The 25,073-nt window shown below is 38.2% G+C and overlaps 1 protein-coding gene across 1 annotated transcript; it reads left to right on the forward strand.

Annotated features, from left to right (window-relative positions):
• Positions 1–12,750: 12,750 nt before the first annotated feature.
• LOC110580235 (olfactory receptor 2G2-like) lies at positions 12,751–13,704 on the forward strand. The gene has a single exon (XM_021689894.1). The coding sequence runs from the start codon at positions 12,751–12,753 to the stop codon at positions 13,702–13,704; it is 954 nt and encodes a 317-aa protein (XP_021545569.1).
• Positions 13,705–25,073: the final 11,369 nt, after the last annotated feature.

The raw sequence follows: 25,073 nt of genomic DNA on the forward strand, positions 1-25,073 counted from the left end.
CTATGAGGCCAGCATTACCTTAATCCCCAAGCCAGGCAAAGACCGCATCAAAAAGGAGAATTTCAGACCGATATCCCTGATGAATATGGATCCCAAAATCCTCAACAAAATCCTAGCTAATAGGATCCAACAATACATTAAAAGGATCATCCACCACGACCAAGTGGGATTTATCCCCGGGATGCAAGGGTGGTTCAACATTCACAAATCAATCAGTGTGATAGAACACATTAATAGGAGGGAGAAGAACCATATGGTCCTCTCAATTGATACAGAAAAAGCATTTGACAAAATACAACATCCTTTCCTGATTAAAACTCTCCAGAGTATAGGGATAGAGGGAACATCCCTCAAGTTCATAAAATCCATCTATGAAAAACCCACAGCGAATATCCTCCTCAATGGGGAAAAGCTGAGAGCCTTTCCCTTAAGATCAGGAACACGTCAAGGATGCCCACTCTCACCACTATTGTTCAACATAGTACTAGAAGTCCTAGCAACAGCAATCAGACAACAAAAAGAAATAAAAGGTATTCAAACTGGCAAAGAAAAAGTCAAACTCTCTCTCTTTGCAGATGACATGATACTTTACGTGGAAAACCCAAAAGACTCCATCCCCAAATTACTAGAACTCATCCAGCAATTCAGTAATGTGGCAGGACACAAAATCAATGCACAGCAATCAGTTGCTTTCTTATACACTAACAATGCAACTGTAGAAAGAGAAATTAGAGAAACGATTCCATTTACAATAGCACCAAAAACCATAAGATGCCTCAGAATAAACCTAACCAAAGAGGTAAAGGGTCTATACTCTAGGAACTACAGAGCACTCATGAAAGAAATTGGAGAAGACACAGAAAGATGGAAAAATATTCCATGCTCATGGATCAGAAGAATAAACATTGTTAAAATATCTATGCTTCCCAGAGCAATCTATACCTTTAATGCCATCCCAATCAAAATTCCAATGACATTTTTCAAAGTGCTGGAACAAACAATCCTAAAATTTGTATGGAATCAGAAAAGACCCCGGATCGCCAAGGAAATGTTGAAAAAGAAAAACAAAGCTGGGGGCATCACGTTGCCCAATTTCAAGCTATATCTCAAAGCTGTGATCACCAAGACAGCATGGTACTGGCACAAAAACAGACATATAGACCAATGGAACAGAATAGAGAGCCCAGATATAGACCCAAACCTCTATGGTCAAATAATCTTTGACAAAGCAGGAAAAAACACGCAATGGAAAAAAGACAGTCTCTTCAATAAATGGTGCTGGGAAAATTGGACAGCCACATGCAGAAGAATGAAACTCGACCATTCTCTTAACACCATTCACAAAGATAAAGCCCAAAGTGGATGAAAGACCTCAATATGAGACAGGAATCCATCCAAATTCTAGAGGAGAACATAGGCAGTAACCTCTTTGAAATCGGCCACAGCAACTTCTTTCAAGATACATCTCCAAAAGCTAGTGAAACAAAAGCAAAAATGAACTTTTGGAACTTCATCAAGATAAAAAGCTTCTGCACAGCAAAGGAAACCGTCAACAAAACAAAGAGGCATCCCACAGAATGGGAGAAGATCTTTGCAAATGACCCTACAGATAAAGGGTTGGTATCCAAAATCTATAAAGAACTTCTCAAACTCAACACCCAAAAAACAAATAATCAAGTCAAAAAGTGGGCAGAAGAGATGAACAGACACTTCTCTGAAGAAGACATACCAATGGCTAACAGACACATGAAAAAATGTTCATCATCATTAGCCATCAGGGAAATCCAAATCAAAACCACACTGAGATACCACCTTACACCAGTTAGAATGGCCAAAATGGACAGGGAAAGAAACAACAAATGTTGGAGAGGTTGTGGAGAAAGAGGAACCCTCTTACACTGTTGGTGGGAATGCAAGTTGGTACAGCCACTTTGGAAAACAGTGTGGAGGTGCCTCAAAAATTTAAAAATAGAGCTACCCTATGACCCAGCAATTGCATTACTGGGTATTTACCCCAAAGACACAGATGTAGTGAAAAGAAGAGCCATATGCACCCCAATGTTCATAGCAGCAATGTCCACAATAGCCACACTGTGGAAAGAGCTGAGATGCCCTTCAACAGATGAATGGATAAAGAAGATGTGGTCCATATATACAATGGAATATTACTCAGCCATCAGAAAAGATGAATACCCAACTTTTACATCAACATGGATGGGACTGGAGGAGATTATGCTAAGTGAAATAAGTCGAGCAGAGAAAGTCAATTATCATATGGTTTCACTTATTTGTGGAACATAAGGAATAGCATAGAGGACATTAGGAGAAGGAAGGGAAAAATGAAGGGGGAGAAATCAGAGGGAGAGATGAACCATGAGAGACTATGGACTCTGAGAAACAAACTGAGGGTTTTAGAGGGGAGGGGGGTGGGGGGATTGGTTAGCCGGGTGATGGGTATTAAGGAGGGCACGTACTGCAGGGAGCACTGGGTGTTATACGAAAACAATGGATCGTGGATCACTACATCAAAAACTAATGATGTATTGTATGGTGACTAACATAACATAATAAAATTAAAAAATAAATAAATAAATAAACAAACAGTGGTACATCAACTTGAAGAAGGAGGAAAGAGTTTACATTGTTATTTGTTAAATTACAAATAAGTTAATATGTATATAAGAAAGGAAAAAAATACATGGGTCAATCTTAAAGAGGCTGACAGCTTGTAACAGAAGCCAAACAGTCTTCAAATGCTACAATCCATTTTAGATGACAGAGAGGCCATTTTCTTTAAAATTATTAGAGGAGTCAGAGGATATATAAGATATAACAAGAGATGGTTGGAAATAGACTGTTTTCCTTTGTGCTGAGGAATGCACAGACATCTCTGAACTCCAAATAAACAGGGCTTAATGATCTAGTAAAACATATGAGAAATGAAAATAGGTTTCTTAGGCAGAGTTTGGGAATTGTTGGTAAGCATGATCAGAGACTTAGATAACCAAGGAAAAATGTGAACTCTCCTATTTTGAATAACAATAAAGCAACAATTTATTTTTACTTCTATAGGACAAATAAAGTGTTTTAAGGGTAGAAAAGATAAATAAGAAGTATTAATTTTTCTGCTCAAAAATGGAAAGGGGCAGTTTACTATAGTGAGAATAGCACAGTGCAATAATGTCTGACACTTGGTGTCCTACTGGAACTCAGTCCATAGACACCATGATAGTGTGAGCCAATTACTCAAGGGATTTACTCTTAAGGTTATTTCCCTGAATTACTGTAATTTCTCTGAACTCTGTGTGATTACTGAAAGCTAGCATTTTTCTACCACCTACTGAATTACGATGGGATAATCAGGATGAATTTAATTGGTAATGTTTTGGAAAGTGTCAGGGTAAGCTCCTGATGTCTTACTTAGTGAATCCTTACGTGATAGGGGAAAATTAGGACTGCAGGGCTCTTGAGCATGACCACGTCCCAGCATCCTCTCCTATGGACATTTTAATGAGCTACACGTTTTCCATGGAGGGAAGATGGTAATTCTCTTACCCTTCTGGGGATGTGATTAGGCCACATCAACAGACCTTTTTTCCCCTCTTTCCTAGCTTAAGCCATTTCCTCATCGCAGAGGTAAGTCACTGGGGTTTCTAACTTCCAAGTGCTTTTTCTTAGAAGTGTAGTCCTTGAGGTTAGCTCATCTTCTGACATGTTCCCAAGCAAGTCCTGACATCTAATCTAGAAACCATTTAATTTTTTACCTTACTTGGACTGAACACTTCCATGTTGTACCACAAACTGCGTGGACCAGGAGGCAACCACTTTTGGAACGGTTGCAGAGAGATTCAGGCCCCAGAGAGTAGCGTTCTAGCCATTGTGTTACTTTGCAAGCATAACTGAGGGTCAAACTTCACCTGTGGTCCCAACTCTCGATGATGGCTTCAACATCTTTGCATAACTTTCCAGACAGCGGAGAAAGATTATGTATCATCTCTCTGGGCGTACTGATCTCTGGTTTAGGTCTCAGTCAGTGACTGGAGTCTACAACAACCAGATGCCTCTTTTTCTCAGAACCCTACATGTAGTTCCTAGCTGGTCCTTTCTGAGACCTTAACCTGGGGACACCTTTTTATTTCCTCTCAAGACACAGGCAGCTGAAGATACTGCAGACAAGAAAGTAACTCCTGAGTCCAGAATGAATGTCCTTGGCCTGAAATAGGTACTTTTACATTGATGGTCAGGTTGTATGTTTTATTGCACATAGATCAAACTATGAAATTAAAGCAACTCAGAATCGTGAAGTCTGTGAATTTCAGGGTAGTCTTTTCATGTTGTCTTTGACTATGCAAAACCAAACAGGAAATATCTCATAAAATTCTTTTTATTTCATTCTCTCTCTCTTTTTAATATCCAATATCCCTTCTGCTCAAAGACAGCAAAGACTGGGTTTAAATTGTTCTTTCCTGAGCTTTCTATATTCTTCAAACTGAAAAAAAAATTATCCTACCCAAATATTTTTGCATGTGATACACATTTGTGAAACATCTTACCAGGGTATGGAGACAATCTCATTGAATTAAGGGAATTAAGTGAGGATATACATTATTCGCTCAATGAATTGATCTTAATTATGATTACAAATAAATTCTAAAAAATTCAGGTCCAAAAGGAGGTTAACATATGGCACACATGTCCGCTTACCACCCTCTTTGCTCCTTTGTCTATTTGCAGCCACAGTCTGCTGACCTGCTCTGGGGCTACATTTGATTCTATAGACAATGAAGATGCTTGTATTTTACATCAGCATGCTCCCTCCTTTCATGGCACATCTCATAATCTCATTTTTGAGAGAGCATTTGAACTCATTTTTTAAAAAGATTTTATTTATTTATTTATATTTATTTTTGAGTGAGCAGGGGGAGGGGCAGAGAGAAGCAGACTGCCTGCTGACTGCAGAGCCTGATGCTGGGGCAATCCCATGACCCCAAGAATACAACCTGAGCCCAGACCAAGAGCTGGTTGCTTAACCAACCGAGCCACCCAGGTGCCTCTGAACTCAGTTTTAAATATTGCTTTTGAGTGCAACTTTTCTTGTTATTAAAAGGTACATCTAGTTAGCTGACAATATTTGTGTCTTTTGGTGTAGGGTTATTCTATTAGGATGAGAAATTTGTTTTTAGTATGTTTAAAAATAAGTTCCTATTTTTGTGTTTTGTTGTTGGATCTTAGAAAGGAAAAAAGTCTACCAGAATAGAGTAGCAGGCTAAATGGTTCATAGCAACATTTGTATACTGGAAAGTACTTAGAGGAGATTAATAATATGTGGGTTCATCACTATAACAGTACTTTCAACTCATGCTCTACAATCACACAGTGAAATAATGGATGGCACACATTCTCAAAGTGAAAATAATTTCACTTAGAGAAGAAGACATGATGTAGTTCACAGCATTTGGTGATCTGTGTAGTATTTCTGATAGGGTCAACCTAGGATAACAGACTGAGAGAGTGACTCTACAGCTGGAATCCTGTGAACAGGTTCTCAAGGGAGGAACAAGCTCCAAGTGGGGGTGAGCAGCTGTGGGGGCATCCAGCACAAGCCAGGGCAGGGGCTTTTTCAATGCTCATATGATTATCAGGCTGGACACTGTGTGATATGGAAACACCCACAAGTTTGCTATACTCTGAGGTAGATAGGCTGGAGGTATACCCCAAATAGCATTGATTAGGATTATTTCATGTTCTGAGATTGGCACTATCAGTGGTCTTTAAAGGTGGTGGTTGACTATGGGGACACAGAAAGCATTATCTGCAAATGTGTAGAGAACCCTGTCCCATGGGATGCTGCATGTCACTGTGGATAGGGTCTGGACAAAGGGACTAAAAGTGTTCATGTTAAAAGGTCTTTTCTGTTGCCAAATGCAAAATTCAGCTTTATACGATAGTTTAGGGGCCAGGCTATAGTGTGTGTTGAGCGACAAGGAAGACTAGTTTGCACAGAAAGGAGAAACAGAGCATAAGGGGACGGGGTCAACATCTGGGGGGACTGGAAGGAAGTTTGGTTGAACTCTGAAAGAAACTCCTTTGGATATTGGTAAAAGAGGCAATGATTAGCATGATTTATTCAGTTCCCAAATAGACATTCTCATAGTTTCCATTGTAACACTGTATATTTAAGGAAATTTGTCTTTGTTTACAGATATTTTCTGCTTTAATTAAGAAAACAGTGATAGTATTTTGTAAAGCAGGTGTTTTACAGTTTTGTGACAAAACATACAAACTGTTTACAATATAACCTCTTAATTTGTTGTTTTATATGAAAATTATTAAATTATTAAGCTGTTGCTGAATTATTTTAAAAATTATCTTGTTAATTTTGTGTCATTTTTAATATGCTATTTTTTATACTTTTTGGAGGATATTATATTAATATTTATGATTACTTTTGTTTTTTATGCTATGTAAAATATTATCTTTGTTTTTACTAGGTTTTATTTTCTGGCATTTTTCTTTTTTTTTTTTATTATGCTATGTTAATCACCATATATTACATCATTAGTTTTTGATGTAGTGTTCCATGATTCATTATTTGCATATAACACCCAGTCTCCATGCAGAATATGCCCTCTTTAATACCCATCGCCAGGCTAACCCATCCTCCCACCCCATTCCCCCCTAGAACCCTCAGTTTGTTTTTCAGAGTCCAGTCTCTCATAGTTCATCTCCCCCTCCGATTTCACCCCTTCAATCTTCCCCTCATATCTTCTTCTTCTTCTTTTTTTTTTTTAACATATAATGTATTATTTGTTTCAGAGGTACAGATCTGTGATTCAACAGTCTTGCACAATTCACAGCGCTCACCAGAGCACATACCCTCCCCAGTGTCTATTACCCAGTCACCCCCTCTCTCCCACCCCACCCCCCACTCCAGCAACCCTCAGTTTGTTTCCTGAGATTAAGAATTCCTCATATCAGTGAAGTCATATGATACATGTCTATGTCTGATTGACTTATTTCGCTCAACATAATACCCTCCAGTTTCATCCATGTCATTGCAAATGGCAAGATCTCATTCTTTTAGATGGCTGCATAATATTCCATTGTATATATATACACCACATCTTCTTTATCCATTCATATGTCGATGGACTACTTGGCTCTTTCCACAGTTTGGCTATTGTGGACATTGCTGCTATAAAGATTGGGGTGCACATACTCCTTCAGATCCCTACATTTCTTTCTTTGTGGTAAATACCCAGTAGCGCAATTGCTGGATCGTATGGTAGCTCTATTTCCAACTTTTTGAAGAACCTCCATACTGTTTTCCAGAGTGGCTGTATCAGCTTGCATTCCCACCAACAGTGTAGGAGGGTTCCCCTTTCTCCTCATCCCCGCCAACATTTGTCATTTCCTGACTTGTTAATTTTAGCCATTCTGACTGGTGTGAGGTGATATCTCATTGAGGTTTTGATTTGAATTTCCCTGATGCCAAGCGATGTTGAGCACTTTTTCATGTGTCTGTTGGCCATTTGGATGTCTTCTTTGGAAAAGTGTCTGTTCATGTCTTCTGCCCATTTCTTGATTGGATCATTTGTTCTTTGTGTGTTGAGTTTGATAAGTTCTTTATAGATTTTGGATACTAGCCCTTTATCTGATATGTCATTTGCAAATATCTTCTCCCATTCTGTCGGTTGTCTTTTGGTTTTGTTGACTGTTTCCTTTGCTTTGCAAAAGCTTTTTATCTTGATGAAGTCCCAAGAGCTCATTTTTGCCCTTGCTACCCTTGCGTTTGGCAGTGTTTCTAGGAAGAAGTTGCTGTGGCTGAGGTCGAAGAGGTTGTTGCCTGAGTTCTCCTTTAGGATGTTGATGGACTCCTGTCTCACATTGAGGTCTTTCAACCATTTGGAGTCTATTTTTGTGTGTGGTGTAAGGAAATGGTCCAGTTTCATTCTTCTGCATGTGGCTGTCCAATGTTCCCAACACCATTTGTTGAAGAGACTGTCTTTTTTCCATTGGACATTCTTTCCTACTTTGTCGAAGATCAGTTGACCATAGAGTTGAGGGTCCGTTTCTGGGCTCTCTATTCTGTTCCATTGATCTATGTGTCTGTTTTTGTGCCAGTACCATACTGTCTTGATGATGACAGCTTTGTAATAGAGCTGGAAGTCCGGAATTGTAATGCCGCCAGCTTTGCTTTTCTTTTTCAACATTCCTCTGGCTATGCGGGGTCTTTTCTGGTTCCGTACCAATTTTAGGATTATTTTTTCCATTTCTTTGAAAAAAGTGGATGGTATTCTGATAGGGATTGCATTAAATGTGTAGATTGCTCTAGGTAGCATTGACATCTTCACAATATTTGTTCTTCCAATCCATGAGCATGGAACGTTTTTCCATTTCTTTGGAAATGATTCCTCAATTTCTTTCATGAGTATTTTATAGTTTTCTGAGTACAGATCCTTTGCCTCTTTGGTTAGATTTATTCCTAGGTATCTTATGGTTTTGGGTGCAATTGTAAATGGGATTGACTCCTTAATTTCTCTTTCTTCTGTCTTGTTGTTGGTATATAGGAATGCCACTGATTTCTGTGCATTGATTTTATATCCCACTTGACTGAATTCCTGTATGAGTTCTAGAAGTTTTGGAGTGGAGTCCTTTGGGTTTTCCACATAAAGTATCATATAATCTGCAAACAGTGAGAATTTGACTTCCTCTTTGCCGATTTGGATGCCTTTTATTTCTTTTTTGTTGTCTGATTGCTGTGGCTAGGACTTCTAATACTATGTTGAATAGCAGTGGTGATAGTGGACATCCCTGCCACGTACCTGACCTTAGGGGGAAAGCTCTCAGTTTTTCCCCATTGAGAATGATATTTGCTGTAGGTTTTTCATAGATGGCTTTTATGATATTGAGGTATATACCCTCTATGCCTATACTCTGAAGAGTTTTGATCAAGAAAGGATGCTGTACTTTATCAAATACTTTTTCTGCATCTATTGAGAGGATCATACGGTTCTTGTTCTTTATTGATTAATGTATTGTATCACATTGATTGATTTGCGGATGTTGAACCAACCTTGCAGCCCAGGGATAAATCCCACTTGGTTGTGGTGAATAATCGTTTTAATGTACTGTTGGATCCTATTGGCTAGTATTTTGGTGAGAAATTTTGCATCTATGTTCATCAAAGATATTGGTCTGTAATTCTCCTTTTTGAGAATCTCCTTTGTCTGGTTTTGGGATCAAGGTAATGGTGGCCTCCTAAAATGAGTTTGGAAGTTTTCCTTCCATTTCTATTTTTTGGAACAGTTTCAGAAGAATAGGTATTAATTCTTTAAGTGTGTGGTAGAATTCCCCTGGGAAGCCATTGGGCCCTGGTCTTTTGTTTTTTGGGAGATTTTTTTTAAAAATATTTTTTTAAAATTTTTTTATTCTTATGTTAATCCCCATACATTACATCATTAGTTTTTGATGTAGTGTTCCATGATTCATTGTTTGCATATAACACCCAGTGCTCCATGCAGAACATGCCCTCTTTAATACCCATCACCAGGCTAACCCATCCCCTCACCCCCCTCCCCTCTAGAACGCTCAGTTTGTTTTTCAGAATCCATCGTCTCTCATGGTTCATCTCCCCCTCCGATTTCCCCCCTTCATTCTTCCCCTCCTGCTATCTTCTTCTTCTTCTTCTTCTTTTTTTAACATATAATGTATTATTTGTTTCAGAGGTACAGGTCTGTGATTCAACAGTCTTACACAATTCACAGTGCTCACCGTAGCACATACCCTCCCCAGTGTCTATCACCCAGTCACCCCATCCCTCCCACCCCACCCCTCACTCCAGCAACCCTCAGTTTGTTTCCTGCAATTAAGAATTCCTCATATCAGTGAGGTCATATGATACAAGTCTTTCTCTGACTTATTTCGCTCAGCATAATACCCTCCAGTTCCATCCACATCATTGCAAATGGCAAGATTTCATTGCTTTTGATGGCTGCATAATATTCCATTGTATATATATATACCACCTCTTCTTTATCCATTCATCTGTCGATGGACATCTTGGCTCTTTCCACAGTTTGGCTATTGTGGACATTGCTGCTATAAACATCAGGGTGCATGTACCCCTTTGGATCCCTACTTTTGTATCTTTGGGGTAAATACCCAGTAGTGCAATTGCTGGATCATATGGTAGCTCTATATTCAACTTTTTGAGGAACATCCATACTGTTTTCCAGAGTGGCTGCACCAGCTTGCATTCCCACCAACAGTGTAGGAGGGTCTTCTTTATCCTTTCATCTGTTGAAGGACATCTGGGCTCTTTCCAGTTTGTGGACATTTCTGTTATAAACATTGAGGTTCAAGTGCCCCTTCAATTCATTATGTTTGTATCCTTTAGATACAATACCTAGAAGTACTATTACTTGGTCATAGGATAGCTCTATTTTTAACTTTTTTAGGCACTTCCATACTGCTTTCCAGAGTGGCTGCACCAGCTTGCATTCCCACCAACAGAGAGAGGGTTCCCCTTTCTCTTCATCCTCACCAGCATTTGTTGTTCCCTGACTTGTTAATTTTCGCCATTCTGACTGGTGTGAGGTGGTATCTGATTGTGATTTGATTTGTATTTCCCTGATGGCAAGTGATGTGGAGCATTTTTTCATGTTTCTGTTGGTCATTTGTATGTCTTCTTTGGAGAAATATCTGTTCATGTCTTCTGCCCAATTCTCGACTGTATTATTTGTTTTTTGAGTGTTGAGTTTATATTTTTATAAACTTATAACTAACTTCCTCTATTTTTGGGTGATGAAAAATGGTTTTATTCCCTCTTGATTGAAAATTGCTTAAATAAAACCTGTTTTTTTTCTTCTATTGAAATTAACAGTGTTTTCTGTCTTTCTGTAATTAGAAAAACATTAATATAAAGAGGTAAATTTGATTGGATGGAAATGATGGTCTAATTTATTTTCTACAACACATAATTTTGTTTCCCCCATGACACACGCACAGTTATATTGACATATAACTGATACACAAAAATCTTCACATATTTAAAGTATACAGTTGATGAATCTGGACATATTTATGAACCATTAACCATAATCAAGGCAATAAATTATCTGCAAAAGTTTCCTAGTTTACTTTGTGTCCTGTGTGTATGTGTGTGTGTGTGTGTGTGTGTGAAATAATAATACTTAACATGATTTGCCCACTTAACACATTTTAAGTGCATAATACAGTATTATTAAATTCAGGCAATATGTTGAACAGTAGTTTTCTAGAATTTATTCATCTTGCATGACTGTAATTTTATAACCATTGAACAACTTCCTGTTTTCCTCTCCTCCCATCCCCTGGCCACCACCATTTTATTTTCTGTTTCTGTAAGTTTAACTGTTTTATACACCTCATGTAAGAGGAGTATTTTTCCTTCTGTGTCTGGCTTGTTTCACTTAGCATAATGCCCTCAAGGTCCATCCGTATTGTTGTGCATTGCAGGATTTCTCTTTTAAGGCTGAATCACATTACATTAATATCAAATGATATTCCATTAATTAAGGATGAGTAATAAACAACATCTCCATTCACCCATAGATGGACGCTTAAGTTGTCTATTGTAAATAATGCTACAATGAACACAAAGATAAAGATATTTCTTTGAGACCCTGATTTCAATTCTTTTGGATATATACCAGAAATAGGATTGTTGGGTCATATGACAGTTTTATTTTTAATTTTGGGGGGAATGTTGATTCTGTTTTTCATAATGACTGTACCATTTTACATTCCCACCAACACTGTATGAGGATTCTAATTTCTCCACAACCTTGTCAACGTTTCCTATCTTTTGTTTTTTATAACATCCATATTTACTGGTGTGATGTGATATTGCATTTTTTATATGCACTATCTTGATGATTAGTGATGCTGAGCACTTTTTCCTATACCTATTAAACATCTGTATGTCTTGCTTGGAGAAATGCCCATTCAAAACTTTGCCTACTTTTTAATCAAGTTTTATTTATTTATTTATTTTGCTATTGTTTCATTTGAGATTCTTATATATTTTGGATATTAACTCCTTTTGGATTTTTTTTTGCAAATATTTTCTCCCATTTCCTAGATTTTTCCTTCTGTGGTTTTGGTATCGTATCTATAAAATCATTGCCAAGACCAATGTCATGAAATTTCCTTTATGTTTCTTCTAGGAGTTTTAATTTTAGATCCTACATTTAAGATTTCAGTACATTTTGAGTTGATTAATGGTGCATATGGTGTAAGCTAGACATCCAGCTTCATTCTTTTGCATGTGGATATTTGGCTTTCCCAGCACCATTTATTGAAAAGACTATCTTTTCCCCATTATGTATTCCTGGTAACTTTGTTGGAGATCCAATGGTTGTATATAAATGGGTTATATCTGGGCTCTTTATTTTATTCCACTGATCTATATGTCTACATTTATGCCAGTAGTGTATGTTCTAATTATTGGAGCTTGATGATGATGTTTTTACAATTGTCACTCTTCTCTATTCTAGAGAGCATCAGAGAAGAGGTAAGACATTAAGAGGATGTGTATTTATTTACAAAACACATAGTAGGAAAAAAGATCTAAGTCACTAGATGTAAGAACATAGGTTCTAAGAATTTAACATAGAATACTTTTGGGGAAGGTGACACTGTCTCATTTGACCATATGTAATATGTCATCTTCCTCAGCTGTACCAGCCTTTGGGAAAAACTTTGCACATGGGGATGATGAGGAGTACCAATGAGAGCAAACTAACAGGTTTCATCCTTTTGGGGTTTTCTGATTACCCTCAGTTACGGAAGGTTTTATTTGTGGTCATTTTGATCTTGTATTTATTAACCATTTTCGGGAATACCACCATCATTCTGGTATCTCGTCTGGAATCCAAGCTTCATACACCAATGTATTTCTTCCTTTCTCATCTCTCCTTTTTGGATATCTGCTTTACCAGCAGTGTTATTCCTCAGCTCCTGGTAAACTTGTGGAATCCTATGAAAAACATCACTTACAGTGGCTGTGTGGTTCAGCTCTATGTCTCTCTTGCCCTGGGATCCACAGAGTGTGTCCTCCTGGCTGTGATGTCCTATGATCGCTACATCGCCGTCTGCCGTCCCCTCCACTACACTGTCTTAATGCATCCCCATCTTTGCATGGCCCTGGCATCTTTGGCATGGCTCAGTGGGGTGGTCACTACTCTAGTACAGTCCACTCTCACCCTGCAGCTACCTTTCTGTGGGCATCGTCAAGTGGATCATTTCATCTGTGAGGTCCCTGTGCTCATCAAGTTGGCTTGTGTGGACACCACTTTCAATGAGGCTGAGCTCTTTGTAGCTAGCATCATCTTCCTTATAACACCTGTTTCCATCATCCTGGTTTCCTATGGCTACATAGCCCAAGCAGTTTTGAGGATTAAGTCAGTTTCTGGAAGAAAGAAAGCATTTGGGACCTGCTCCTCCCACATGATGGTTGTCATAATCTTCTATGGAACCATCATCTTCATGTATCTGCAGCCAGCCAAGAGTAGACCCAAGGACCAGGGAAAGTTTGTTTCCCTCTTTTACACTGTGGTGACCCCCATGCTCAACCCTCTTATCTATACTTTGAGAAATAAAGAGGTTAAACGGGCACTAAAGAAAGTTCTAGGAAAGATTCTGGGAATAAATTTTACATGATTATTTTAAAAAGTTTTTTTTTTTTTAAACACTACTGTGATGAACATCTCTTTTGTGTGTGGTAAAAAAACACAAAAAATGTTTTAATAAAAGCCTATTTGGATTATTTTCTCCCATTTTCTTTTGGTTAATTACCTATACAACATTCTATAATATACTATAGAATACATGTGTCTAGTCCCAACTTTGCCATTTCCAGTAGCAACATAAGGTCAATACTTTACATAAAAATATTTGAGAAATGTTTTAAACTAGTCATTTTATTTATTTGTGAAAAACACATTTAGTTCTCAGCTTTCCTGTATCTCTAGATGGACTGATGTCTTCCTTTTTTCCAAAGTTGTGCCCAAGATGAAATAAATTTAGGCAAACTTATTAGGCAGAATTTTAATTTCTTCCTACACTGAATGTGATAGAGATGTGTAGAGGGGCATAATCCACATGAGGACAAAAGCCATACATTCAGGTAGAGGATAAAGTAGATGGAATGACCTGGTTCTACTATTTTGTAGTTGAACCAATAAACTAGTTCTGACTAACTAACAATAAAGTCTGATTCATAAGAAAAAGCTCAGCTATAGAATATTCTAGGGCTTGAAAATACATATAAATAAAAACTTTTACTATTGTTAGTGTAACTCTACATTTCTCTATATAAAAGATATTTTCATAACTTGGAGATTTATATTCCAGACGGAAGTTTAGTCAAACTCCTCTTGTTGTTTATGTTACAGCATTGATGATTTGTTTCCCATGACTTCACTCTAAATGGCCTTTGCTTATAACATTTCTTTTCTGGGTGTTATACACAACTAATGAATCATTGAACACTACATCAAAAACTAATGATGTACTATATGTTGGCTAATTGAAGTTAAGTTAAAAAAAGAAAAGAAGAAAACACTTCTTTTCTGGAAAGGAGTAACTTTTGCATCTTGATTCCTGGAACTTTTTTTTTTTGTAAACAATCTATTTCACTGAGTTTTTTGTAAACACTACTCCACTGAATTGTAGCAAACATTGGTTGTATGGTCTTTAGCTTGCAAAAATGCTATGCATTCAAACATGCATCAAAATAAATATATGAATTCAGTGAGATGAGGAGGAATTTTGTCGCAGAATCCTGCAGGTCCAAATGTGATAATAATTTCAAATAAAGAATAAGAAGTCAGGGAATAAATTATCACTTCTAATTGTTCAGAAACAGAAGCATAATTAGAATGGTAATACTCTGCCTAGATTCTATGCCTTTGTGTGTGTGTGTGTGTGTGTTTTCTTAATTGAAGTATGATTAACATACAGTGTTATATTATTTTGGGTGTACAATATTCAGCAATTTTTTTAAAAGATTTTATTTATTTGTTTGACAGAGAGAGACAGAGCAAGAGAGGGAACACAAGCAGGGGGAGTGGGAGAGGGAGAAGCAAGCTTCCTGCCGAGCAGGGAGCCCAATGTGGGGCTTGATCCCAGGACTCTGGGATCATGACCTGAGCCGAAGGCAGATGCTTAACCCAGGCGCCCCAATATTCAGCAATTCTACAGATTATTCAGTGCTCATTAAGACAAGTGTATTCTTAATCTCCTTTATCTATTTCACCCATCATCCTACCCATCTTCCCTCTGGCAATCACCAGTTTGTTGACTATATTTAAGAATCTGGGTTTTTTTGTTTATCTCTTTTTTTTTTTCTGCTTCTTCATTTGTTTTGTTTCTTAAATTCCACATATGTCCAAAATCACATGGTGTTTAACATTCTCTGAGTGATTTATTTCACAGCAATTTGCCCTCAAGGTCCATCCATGTGATTATAAATAGCAAAATCTCATTATTATGTATGACTGTATAATATTCCATCACACACACAAAAACCCCACACATATACACACACACCACATCTTTCTCCATTCACCTATCAGTGGAAACATGAGCTGCTTCCATATTGTGGCTATTGTAAACAATGCTGCAGTAGGCATAGGAATACATATATTTTTTAAAATTAGTGTTATTGTTTTCTTTGGATGCATATCCAACAGTGGCATTACTGGATCATATGGTAATTCTATTTTTTTTTAAAGACTATTTATTTATTTATTTATTTACTTACTTACTTATAGCACAAGTGGGGGGAGGGACAGAAGGAGAAGAAGAGAGAGAGAATCTCAAGCAGATGCCCTGCTGAGCCCAGAGCCTGACTCACTCCAGAGCCCAACATGGGACTCCATCTCAGGACCCTGAGATCATGACCTGAGGCAAAATCAAGAATCAGACACTGACTGAGCCACCCAGGTACCCCTCTATTTTTAATATTTTGAGAGACCTCTATACAGTCTTCCACAGAGGCTGCATCAACTTGCATCCCCACCAACAGTGCATGAGGGTTCCTTTTTCTCCTCATTCTCACCAACACTTGCTCTTTCTCACCCTTTTGATTTTAGGCATTCTGACAGGTGTGAGATGATATCTCACTCTAGTTTTCATTTGCATTTCCTTGATGATTACTGATGTTGGGCATCTTTTCATGTCTTTTGGCCATCTATATGTCTTCTTTGAAAAATGTATATTCATGTCTCCTGCCCTTTCTTAACCAGATTATTATTATTATTGATGTTGAGTTGTATAAGTTCTTTATATATTGTAGATACTAACCCTTTATTGGATATATCTTTTGCAAATATCTTCTCCCATTTGGTAGGTTGCTTTTTTTTTTTTTTTTACATCTTTGTCTATCTATCTATCTATCTATCTGTAATCTATCTATCATCTATCTGTCTATATCTATCTATCTATAATCTATCTATCTATCATCTATCATCTATCTATCTATCTATCATCTATCATCTATCATCTATCTATCTATCTATCTATCTATCTATCTATCTATCTATCTATCTATCTATCATCTATCATCATCTATCTATCTATCAGAGAGACAGCACAAGCAAGGGAAGTGGCAGGGAGAAGCAGGCTCCCTGCTGAGCAAGGAGCCTGATATGGGACTTGATCCCAAGACCCTGGGATCATGACCTGAGCTGAAGGCAGACACTCAACTGGCTGAGCCACCCAGTTTTCCCATGTCTTTTTGTTTCATCAATGGTTTCCTTCACTGTGCGAAAGTTTTTGTTTTGATGAAGTCCCAATAGTTTAATTTTCATTTTATTTCCCTTGTCTTAGGAGACATATCTAGAAAACTGTTTCTATAGCTGATGTCAAAGAAATTACTGCCTAATGTTCTCTTCTAGGAGTTTTACGATTTCAGGTGTTATATTTAAGTCTCTAATACGTTTTGAATTTATTTTTGTGTATGATGTAAGAAAGTGGTCCCGTTTCATTCTTTTGCATGTAGCTGTCCATATTCTCCAACACGATTTGTTGAAAAGATTGTCTTGGGCGCCTGGGTGGCTCAGTTGGTTAAGCAACTGCCTTCGGCTCAGGTCATGATCCTGGAGTCCTGGGATCGGGTCCTGCATCGGGCTCCCTGCTCAGCGAGGAGCGTGCTTCTCCCTCTGACCCTCCCCCCTCTCATGTACTCTCTCTCATTCTCGCTCTCTCAAATGAATAAATAAATCTTTAAAAAAAAAAAGAAAAGATTGTCTTTTCCCCATTGTATATTCTTGCATCTTTTGTAGTAGATTAATTGGCCACTTAAGTGTAGGTTTATTTCCGGGCTCTCTATTCTGTTCTATTGATCTGTGTGTCTACTTTTGTGCCAGTATCATGCTGTTTTGATTGTATACCTTGAAATTTGGGATGACAATCCCTCCAGTTTTATTTTTTTTTAATTCTTTTTCTCATCTTTAAGATTTATTTTTCTTAGTTTTCACAGGAATTTTGGAAGTCCCTTACATGTCTCTTTGATTTTATTTTATTTTGTTATGTTAATCACCATACATTACATCATTAGTTTTTGATGTAGTGTTCCATGATTCATTGTTTGCGTATAACACCCAGTGCTCCATGCAGAACGTGCCCTCTTTAATACCCATCACCGGGCTAACCCATCCCCACACCCCCCTCCCCTCTAGAACCCTCAGTTTGTTTCTCAGAGTCCATAGTCTCTCATGGTTCGTCTCCCCCTCCGATTTCCCCCCTTCATTCTTCCCTTCCTGCTATCTTCTTCTTCTTCTTTTTTAATTATTGTTATATTAATCACCATACATTACATCATTAGTTTTTGATGTAGTGTTCCATGATTCATTGTTTGCGTATAACACCTAGTGCTCCATGCAGAACGTGCCCTCCTTAACACCCATCACCAGGCTAACTCATCCCCCCACCCCCTCCCCTCTAGAACCCTCAGTTTGTTTCTCAGAGTCCATTTTTTTTTCAAGATTGCTTTGGCTATTTGAGATCTTTTGTGGTTCCATGCAAATTTTAGTTTAGTTTTAGCTCTATAAACAGTGTTTTTGGTATTTTGATAGGGATTGTATTCAATCTATAGATTGCTTTAGGTAGTATGGACATTTTAGTAATACTGATTCTTCCTGTACATGAACATGGAATATCTTTCCATTTGTTTGTGTCATCTTCAATTTCATCAATGTTTTATAATTCTGAGTACAGGTTTTTCATCTGTTTGGTTAAGTTTATTCCTGGGTATTTTATTCTTTTTAGTGCAATTGTAATGGAATTGCTTTATTAATTTATCTTTCTGCTACTTCTTTATTAGTGTGTATAAATGTGACACATTGTTGTATATTAATTTTGTATCCTGTGACTTTACTGAATTCCTTTTATTAGTTTTAGAAGTTTATTGGTGGTCTTCAGGGTTTCCTACACATAGTGTCATGTCATATGCAAATAGTAAAAGTTATATTTCTTCCTTACAAATGTGAATGTTTTTGCCTTTTACTTGCCTAATTGCTGTGATTAAGCCTTCCACTACTAAGTTTAATAAAAGTGGTGAGACTCAGTGCTCATCACAACACGTGCCCTCCTTAATACCCATCACGTGGTTATGCCATCCTCCTACCCCCCCCCCCCACAATGTAAGCATCAGTTTGTACACTAATGATGTACTATATGCTGGCTAACTGAACATAATAAAAATAAATAAATAAATAAATAAAAGTGGTGAGAGTGGACTTTTGTGTCTTGTTTAAATTTATTTCAAGTTATTTTTTTAAAAAAATATTTAAATTCGGGGCGCCTGGGTGGCTCAGTGGTTAAGCGACTGTCTTCGGCTCAGGTCATGATCCTGGAGTCCCGGGATCGAGTCCCGCATCGGGCTCCCTGCTCGGCAGGGAGTCTGCTTCTCCCTCTGACCCTCCCCCCTCTCATGTACTCGCTCTCTCTCATTCCCTCTCTCTCAAATAAACAAATCTTTAAAAAAATTTAAATTCAATTTAGTGAACATACACTGTATTATTAGTTTCAGGGGTAGAATTTAGTGATTCATCAGTTGCATATAACACCCAGGGCTCATTCCATCAAGTACCTTCCTTAATGCCCATCACCCAGTTACCCCATCCCTCCACCAAACCTCCAGCAACCTTCAATTTGTTCCCTACAGTTAAGAGTCGCTTGTGGTTTGCCTCCTTCTCTGATTTCTTCTTATTTTATTTTTCCTTCCTTTCCCCTATGTTCATCCGTTTTGTTTCTTGAACATCACATATGAGTGAAATCATATGATATTTCAAATTTTTATTTAAATTCTAGTGAGTTAACATATATGGTATAATTGGTTTCAGGAGTAGAATAGGATTTATCACTTATATTTAACACCCAGTGTTCATCACATCAAGTGCCCTCCTTAATCCCCATCACCCATTTAGCCCAATCCCCCACCCATCTCCCTCCATCAACCCTCAGTTTGTTCTCTATAGTTAAGAATGTTGGGCCTCCTGGGTGGCTTAGTCAGTTCAGCCTCTGCCTTTGGCTCAGGTCATGATCTCAGGGTCCTGGTACTGTCCCACATCAGGCTCCTTGCTCAGTGGGGAACCTGCTTCTTCCTCTACCTGATGCTCCTCCGGCTTGTGCTATCTCTCTGACAAATAAATAAAATCTTAAAAAAAAAAGAATCTCTTATGGCTTGCTTTTTTTTTCTCCCTTCCCCTATGTTCATGTTTTGTTTCTTAAATTCCACATATGAGTGAAATCATATGGTAGTTGTGTTTTATTCTTAATCTTGGAGGCAAAGCTGTCAGTTTTTCACCACTGAGTATGAAATTGCCATGGGTTTTTCATAGACGCCCTTTATTATGTTGAGTTATGTTCCCTTTAGCCCTACTTTGTGAAGAGCTGTTATCATGAAGGGATGTTGCATTTTGCCAGATGCTTTTTTTCTGCATCTATTGAAATGGTCTGTGGTTTTTATCTTCTCTCTTATTAATTAACATACATTGATTTGTGAATATTGAACTGCACTTGTATCCTTGGAATACATTCTACTTTGTTGTGGTGAATTATTTTTTGTATTGTTGGATTTGGTTTGCCAATATTTTGTTGAGGAATTTTGCATCTATGTTTAGTCTTTATTTGGTTTTGGTTTTAAGATAATGCTGGCTTAAGCTGGTGCAGCCACTCTGGAAAACAGTATGGAAGTTCCTCAAAAAGTTGAAAATAGAACTACCATATGATCCAGCAATTGCACTACTGGGTATTTTCACCAAAGATACAAAAGTAGGGATCCGAAGGGGTACGTGCACCCCGATGTTTATAGCAGCAATGTCCACAATAGCCAAACTGTGGAAAGGGCCAAGATGTCCATCGACAGATGAATGGATAAAGAAGACGTGGTATATATATACAATGGAATATTATGCAGCCATCAAAAGGAATGAGATCTTGCCATTTGCAACGACGTGGATGGAACTGGAGGGTATTATGTTGAGTGAAATAAGTCAAACAGAGAAAGACATGTATCATATGATCTCACTGATATGAGGAATTCTTAATTGCAGGAAACAAACTGAGGGTTGCTGGAGTGGGGGGTGGGGTGGGAGGGATGGGGTGACTGGGTGATAGACACTGGGGAGGGTATGTGCTCTGGTAAGCGCTGTGAATTGTGCAAGACTGTTGAATCACAGATCTGTACCTCTGAAACAAATAATGCAATATATGTTAAGGAAAAAAAAAGAAGAAGAAGAAGAAGGTAGCAGGAGGGGAAGAATGAAGCAGGGGAAATTGGAGGGGTAGACGAACCATGAGAGACGATGGACTCTGAAAAACAAACAGGGTTCTAGAGGGGAGGGGGGTGGGAGGATGGGTTAGCCTGGTGGTGGGTATTGAGGAGGGCACATTCTGCATGGAGCACTGGGTGTTATGCACAAACAATGAATCATGGAACACTTCATCTAAAACTAATGATGTAATGTATGGGGATTAACATAAGAATAAAAAAAATTAAAAAAAATAAATTAATTAATTAAAAAAAAGATAATGCTGGCTTAATAGAATGAATTTGAATTTCTTTCTTCTTTTATTTATTTATTTATTTTGGAATAGTTTGAGAAGAATAGGCACTATCTCTTTTTTAAATGTTTATTAGAATTCACATCTGAAGCCATCTGTTTCTGGACTTTTGTTTGTTGGGAGCTTTTTGATACTGATTCAACTTTATTACTAGTAATCAGTCTTTTCAAATTTTCTATTTCTTCTTGATTCAGTTTTGGAAAGTTATATGGTTTTAAGAATTTATCCATTTCTTCTAGATTGCCCAATTTGTTAGCATATAATTTTTCCTAGTAATGTCTTGTAAGCCATTGTGTTCTGTGATGTTAGGTGTTATTTTTCCTCCTTCATTTATGATTTTATTTACTTGACTTGTCTCATTTTTTCTTGATGAGTTTGGCTTATCAAATTGTTTATGAATTTCATTGTTATTTTCAAAAATAAGATGTTGGTTTCATTGATTTGTCTTATTGTGTTTTTAGTTTTTATTTCATTTATTTATGTTCTAAACTTTATTATTTCCTTCCTTTTACTAATTTTGGGCTTTTGTTCATACCACCTTTAGATGTAAGTTTAGGTTGTTTATTTGAGATTTTTCTTATCACTTGAGGTAGGTCTATATTACTATAATCTTCCCTCTGAGAACAGGTTTTGCTGCAACCCAACAATTTTGGACTGTTATGTCTTTATTTTCATTTGTTACCATGCATTTTTTGATTTCCTGCTTAATTTCTTGGTTGACCTATTCACTGTTTAGTAGCATTTATTTAGCCTCTTGTATTTGTGTTTTTACCCCAGACTTTTTTCTGGTGATTGATTTCTAGTTTTATAGCACTGTGGTTGGAAAAGATGCATAATACAGCCACACACCTCCAGGAGCTGTTGCATGCTTTGCCCACTCATGCATCCCAACAGTCATAGCACACCACACCCAGACATGCACCCCCAGCCACCATTGCACAGGGCCCAGCTACACATAGTTTCCCACCCATTGCACCTTGAACAAAACCCCCAGCCACTGAACTACTTTGAGGGATAAGGCATAAGATTACTGTTTGAGCACATATTTTGCTAATACTGCACTCCACTGCCAAGTTACCTGGTGGGTGTGCCACCTCAGAGCTGGTTTGCTTGTATCCCATTAACACCACAGAGAGCAAGTATAGCCCCCAACAGGCAAAGAGTTGGTGCAGACAACTGTGCTGAAAGGAAAAGTGACTCAGACACAACAGCAGGGCATAAGAAACACACATAGGATACTCTCCTGAAGTGCCAGGTTTTGGTGAAAAGGGGACATTGCACTTCAGGGCACTCCAGGATCTCTTCTTCATGAAGTGACTATTTTCAATAGTGAAAACACAGGTGACTTTCTTAACACTGAGAAACAGACACAGAGATGGAGAGAGATAAAGAGGCAGAGAAATGTATCCCAAATGAAAGATTAGGACACACAAAAGCAGTAAAAATGAATATTTATGGGGGGCAGAGCAAGAAGGCAGAGGATTAGGAGACCTGGATTTTGTCTGGTCCCAGGAATTCAGCTGGATAGGGATCAAACATTTCTGAACACCTACAAACTCAAGAGGAGATCAAAGAAAAGAATAGCAACAACTCTCTGAACAGAAAAGTGACCACTTTCTGGAAGGTAGGACGTGCGGAGAAGTGAATCTGAGGCAATATTTGGGAGGATAGACAGCGGGGAGGGGGCCTCCGTCAGCTGCTACCAGCAAGTGATAGAGCCGTGGAGCACAAAATTGCAACTTTTAGAAGACGGCTCCTCTGAGGGACATTGCTCCAGTGGCTAAGCAGGGGGTGGAACCCTCGTGGGACAGTGTGGTCTCAGGACCCTCGGGGTCACAGAAAGACCAGGGGTGCCTGAGAGGGGCAGAACTCCCAGGTATTGGAGCAGGGAAGCCAGCTGCAGAGACGGAGCCAAGAGCGGGCTCTCAGCTTGGGGTTGCCATAAACCATGATCCGCGGCACAGTTGGGCCACTGCTCCTCCAGCAGGGACCCAACAAGCGGCAGATCCGGGGAGACTCCCCTTCCTCCCCTAGGAGGAGCGGCGTGGGAGTGCACCACAGGGATCTGCTGGGTTTGGAGACTCCACACCGGGTCGTGTGCCAGAGATAGAAATGCTCGGTCACAGGCTGGGTGAGCATGGAGTGCGGCTGGAGCCTGGGGAGATGGGAGTGATTGACTGCTTTTCTCTGGGGGCTCACTGAGGAGTGGGGCCCCTGAGTTCTTGGCTCCTCTGGGGCAAAGATTAGGAGGCCATCATTTTCACTCTAGTCCTCTAAAGCTGTCCAGAAAGCTTGCAGGGAACAAAAGCTCCTGAGAGCAAACCCAGGAGATTACTTAGCCCAGACCTGGCAAGGGAGGGGCAATTCCGCCTCCGGCAAAGACATTTGGGAACCACGGCAACAAACCCCTCCCCCAGAAGATCAGCAAGAACAGCCAGCCAAGATCAAGTTTACCGATCAATGAGAACGGCAAAACTTCAGCGCTTAGGGGAATACTGCACATAGAATTCATGGCTTTTTTACAATGTTTCTTTAGTCTTTCAAAGTTAATTATTTTTAGCTGTCTTTTTTTTTTTTTGAATTTTTCTTTTTCCCTTTTTCAACCAACATCTTATCAATCCCTTTTTTAAAAAAATATTTATTATTTTTCATTTTTAGAGTCATATTCTATCCCTTCATAGTCATTACCCGTATTTTTGGCATATATATTTAAGTTGTTCTCTCTTTAAAATTTTGAGATACAGTTTCTTCTAACAGATCAAAATATACCCTAAAACTCTAGTGTATGGCTTTGTTCTGGTCGCCTGCCTGATCACATTCTCTCCCTTTTTTTTTTTTAATCCTTTTCTTTCTTTTTTCAACCAACTTCTTATCATCAATTTCTTTTATAAAATCTTTTATAATTTTCATCTTTACAGTCATATTCCATCCCTTCATCGTATTAACCCTGATTTTTGTACATATGTAAGTTTTTCTTTCTTTAAAATTTTGGGAGACACTTTCCTCTAACAGACCAAATACACCCAAAATCTAGTGTGTGGCACTGATCTATGCACCAGCCTGATCATATTTGACCATATTCTGTTTTTTTGTTTTGTTTTTGTTTGTTTTTATCTTTTTCTTTTTCTTTTTCCTTTTTTTATCCCTTTTCTTCTTTCTTTCTTTCTCTTTCTTTCCCACCAGTTTCAGGTCTTTTCTGATTTCTTTAGTGTATATTTTCTGGGGATGTTATTACCCTGTTAGCATTTTGTTCTCTCATTCATCTATTCTCCTCTGGACAAAATGACAAGATGGAAAAAATTACCTCAACAAAAAGAACAAGAGGCAGTACCGACTGCCAGGGACCTACTCAATATGGACATTAGTAAGATGTCAGAACTACAGTTCAGAATGATGATTTTAAAGATACTAGCTGGGCTTGAAAAAAACACGGAAGTTATTAGAGAAACCCTTTCTGGAGAGATAAAAGAACTAAAATCTAACCAAGTCGAAAACAAAAAGGCTATTAATGAGGTGCAATACAAAATGGGGACGCTAACTGCTAGGATAAATGAGGCAGAAGAGAGAATCAGCAATATAGAAGACCAAACGATGTAAAATAAAGAAGCTGAGAAAAAGAGAGATAAACAACTACTGGATCACAAGGGCAGAATTCGAGAGATAAGTGATACCATAAGATGAAACAACATCAGAATAATTGGGATCCCAGAAGAAGAAGAAAGAGAGAGAGAGGCAGAAGGAATATTGGAGCAAATTATAGCAGAGAACATTAATAATTTGGGGAAGGAAATGCATCAAAATCCAGGAGGCACAGAGAACCCCTCTCAAAATCAATAAGAATAGGTCAACACCCTGACATCTAATAGTAAAAGTTACGAGTCTCAGAGACAAAGAGAAAATCCTGAAAGCAGCTCGGGAGAAGAGATCCATAACCTACAAAGGTAGAAACACTAGATTGG

This window comes from Neomonachus schauinslandi, chromosome 7, assembly GCF_002201575.2.
Source record: "Neomonachus schauinslandi chromosome 7, ASM220157v2, whole genome shotgun sequence".
NCBI lineage: Eukaryota > Metazoa > Chordata > Mammalia > Carnivora > Phocidae > Neomonachus > Neomonachus schauinslandi.

What these genes read in the sequence shown, in the direction of transcription:
- LOC110580235 (XM_021689894.1), top strand. Translation starts at nt 12,751, where the DNA reads ATGGGGATGATGAGGAGTACCAATGAGAGCAAACTAACAGGTTTCATC.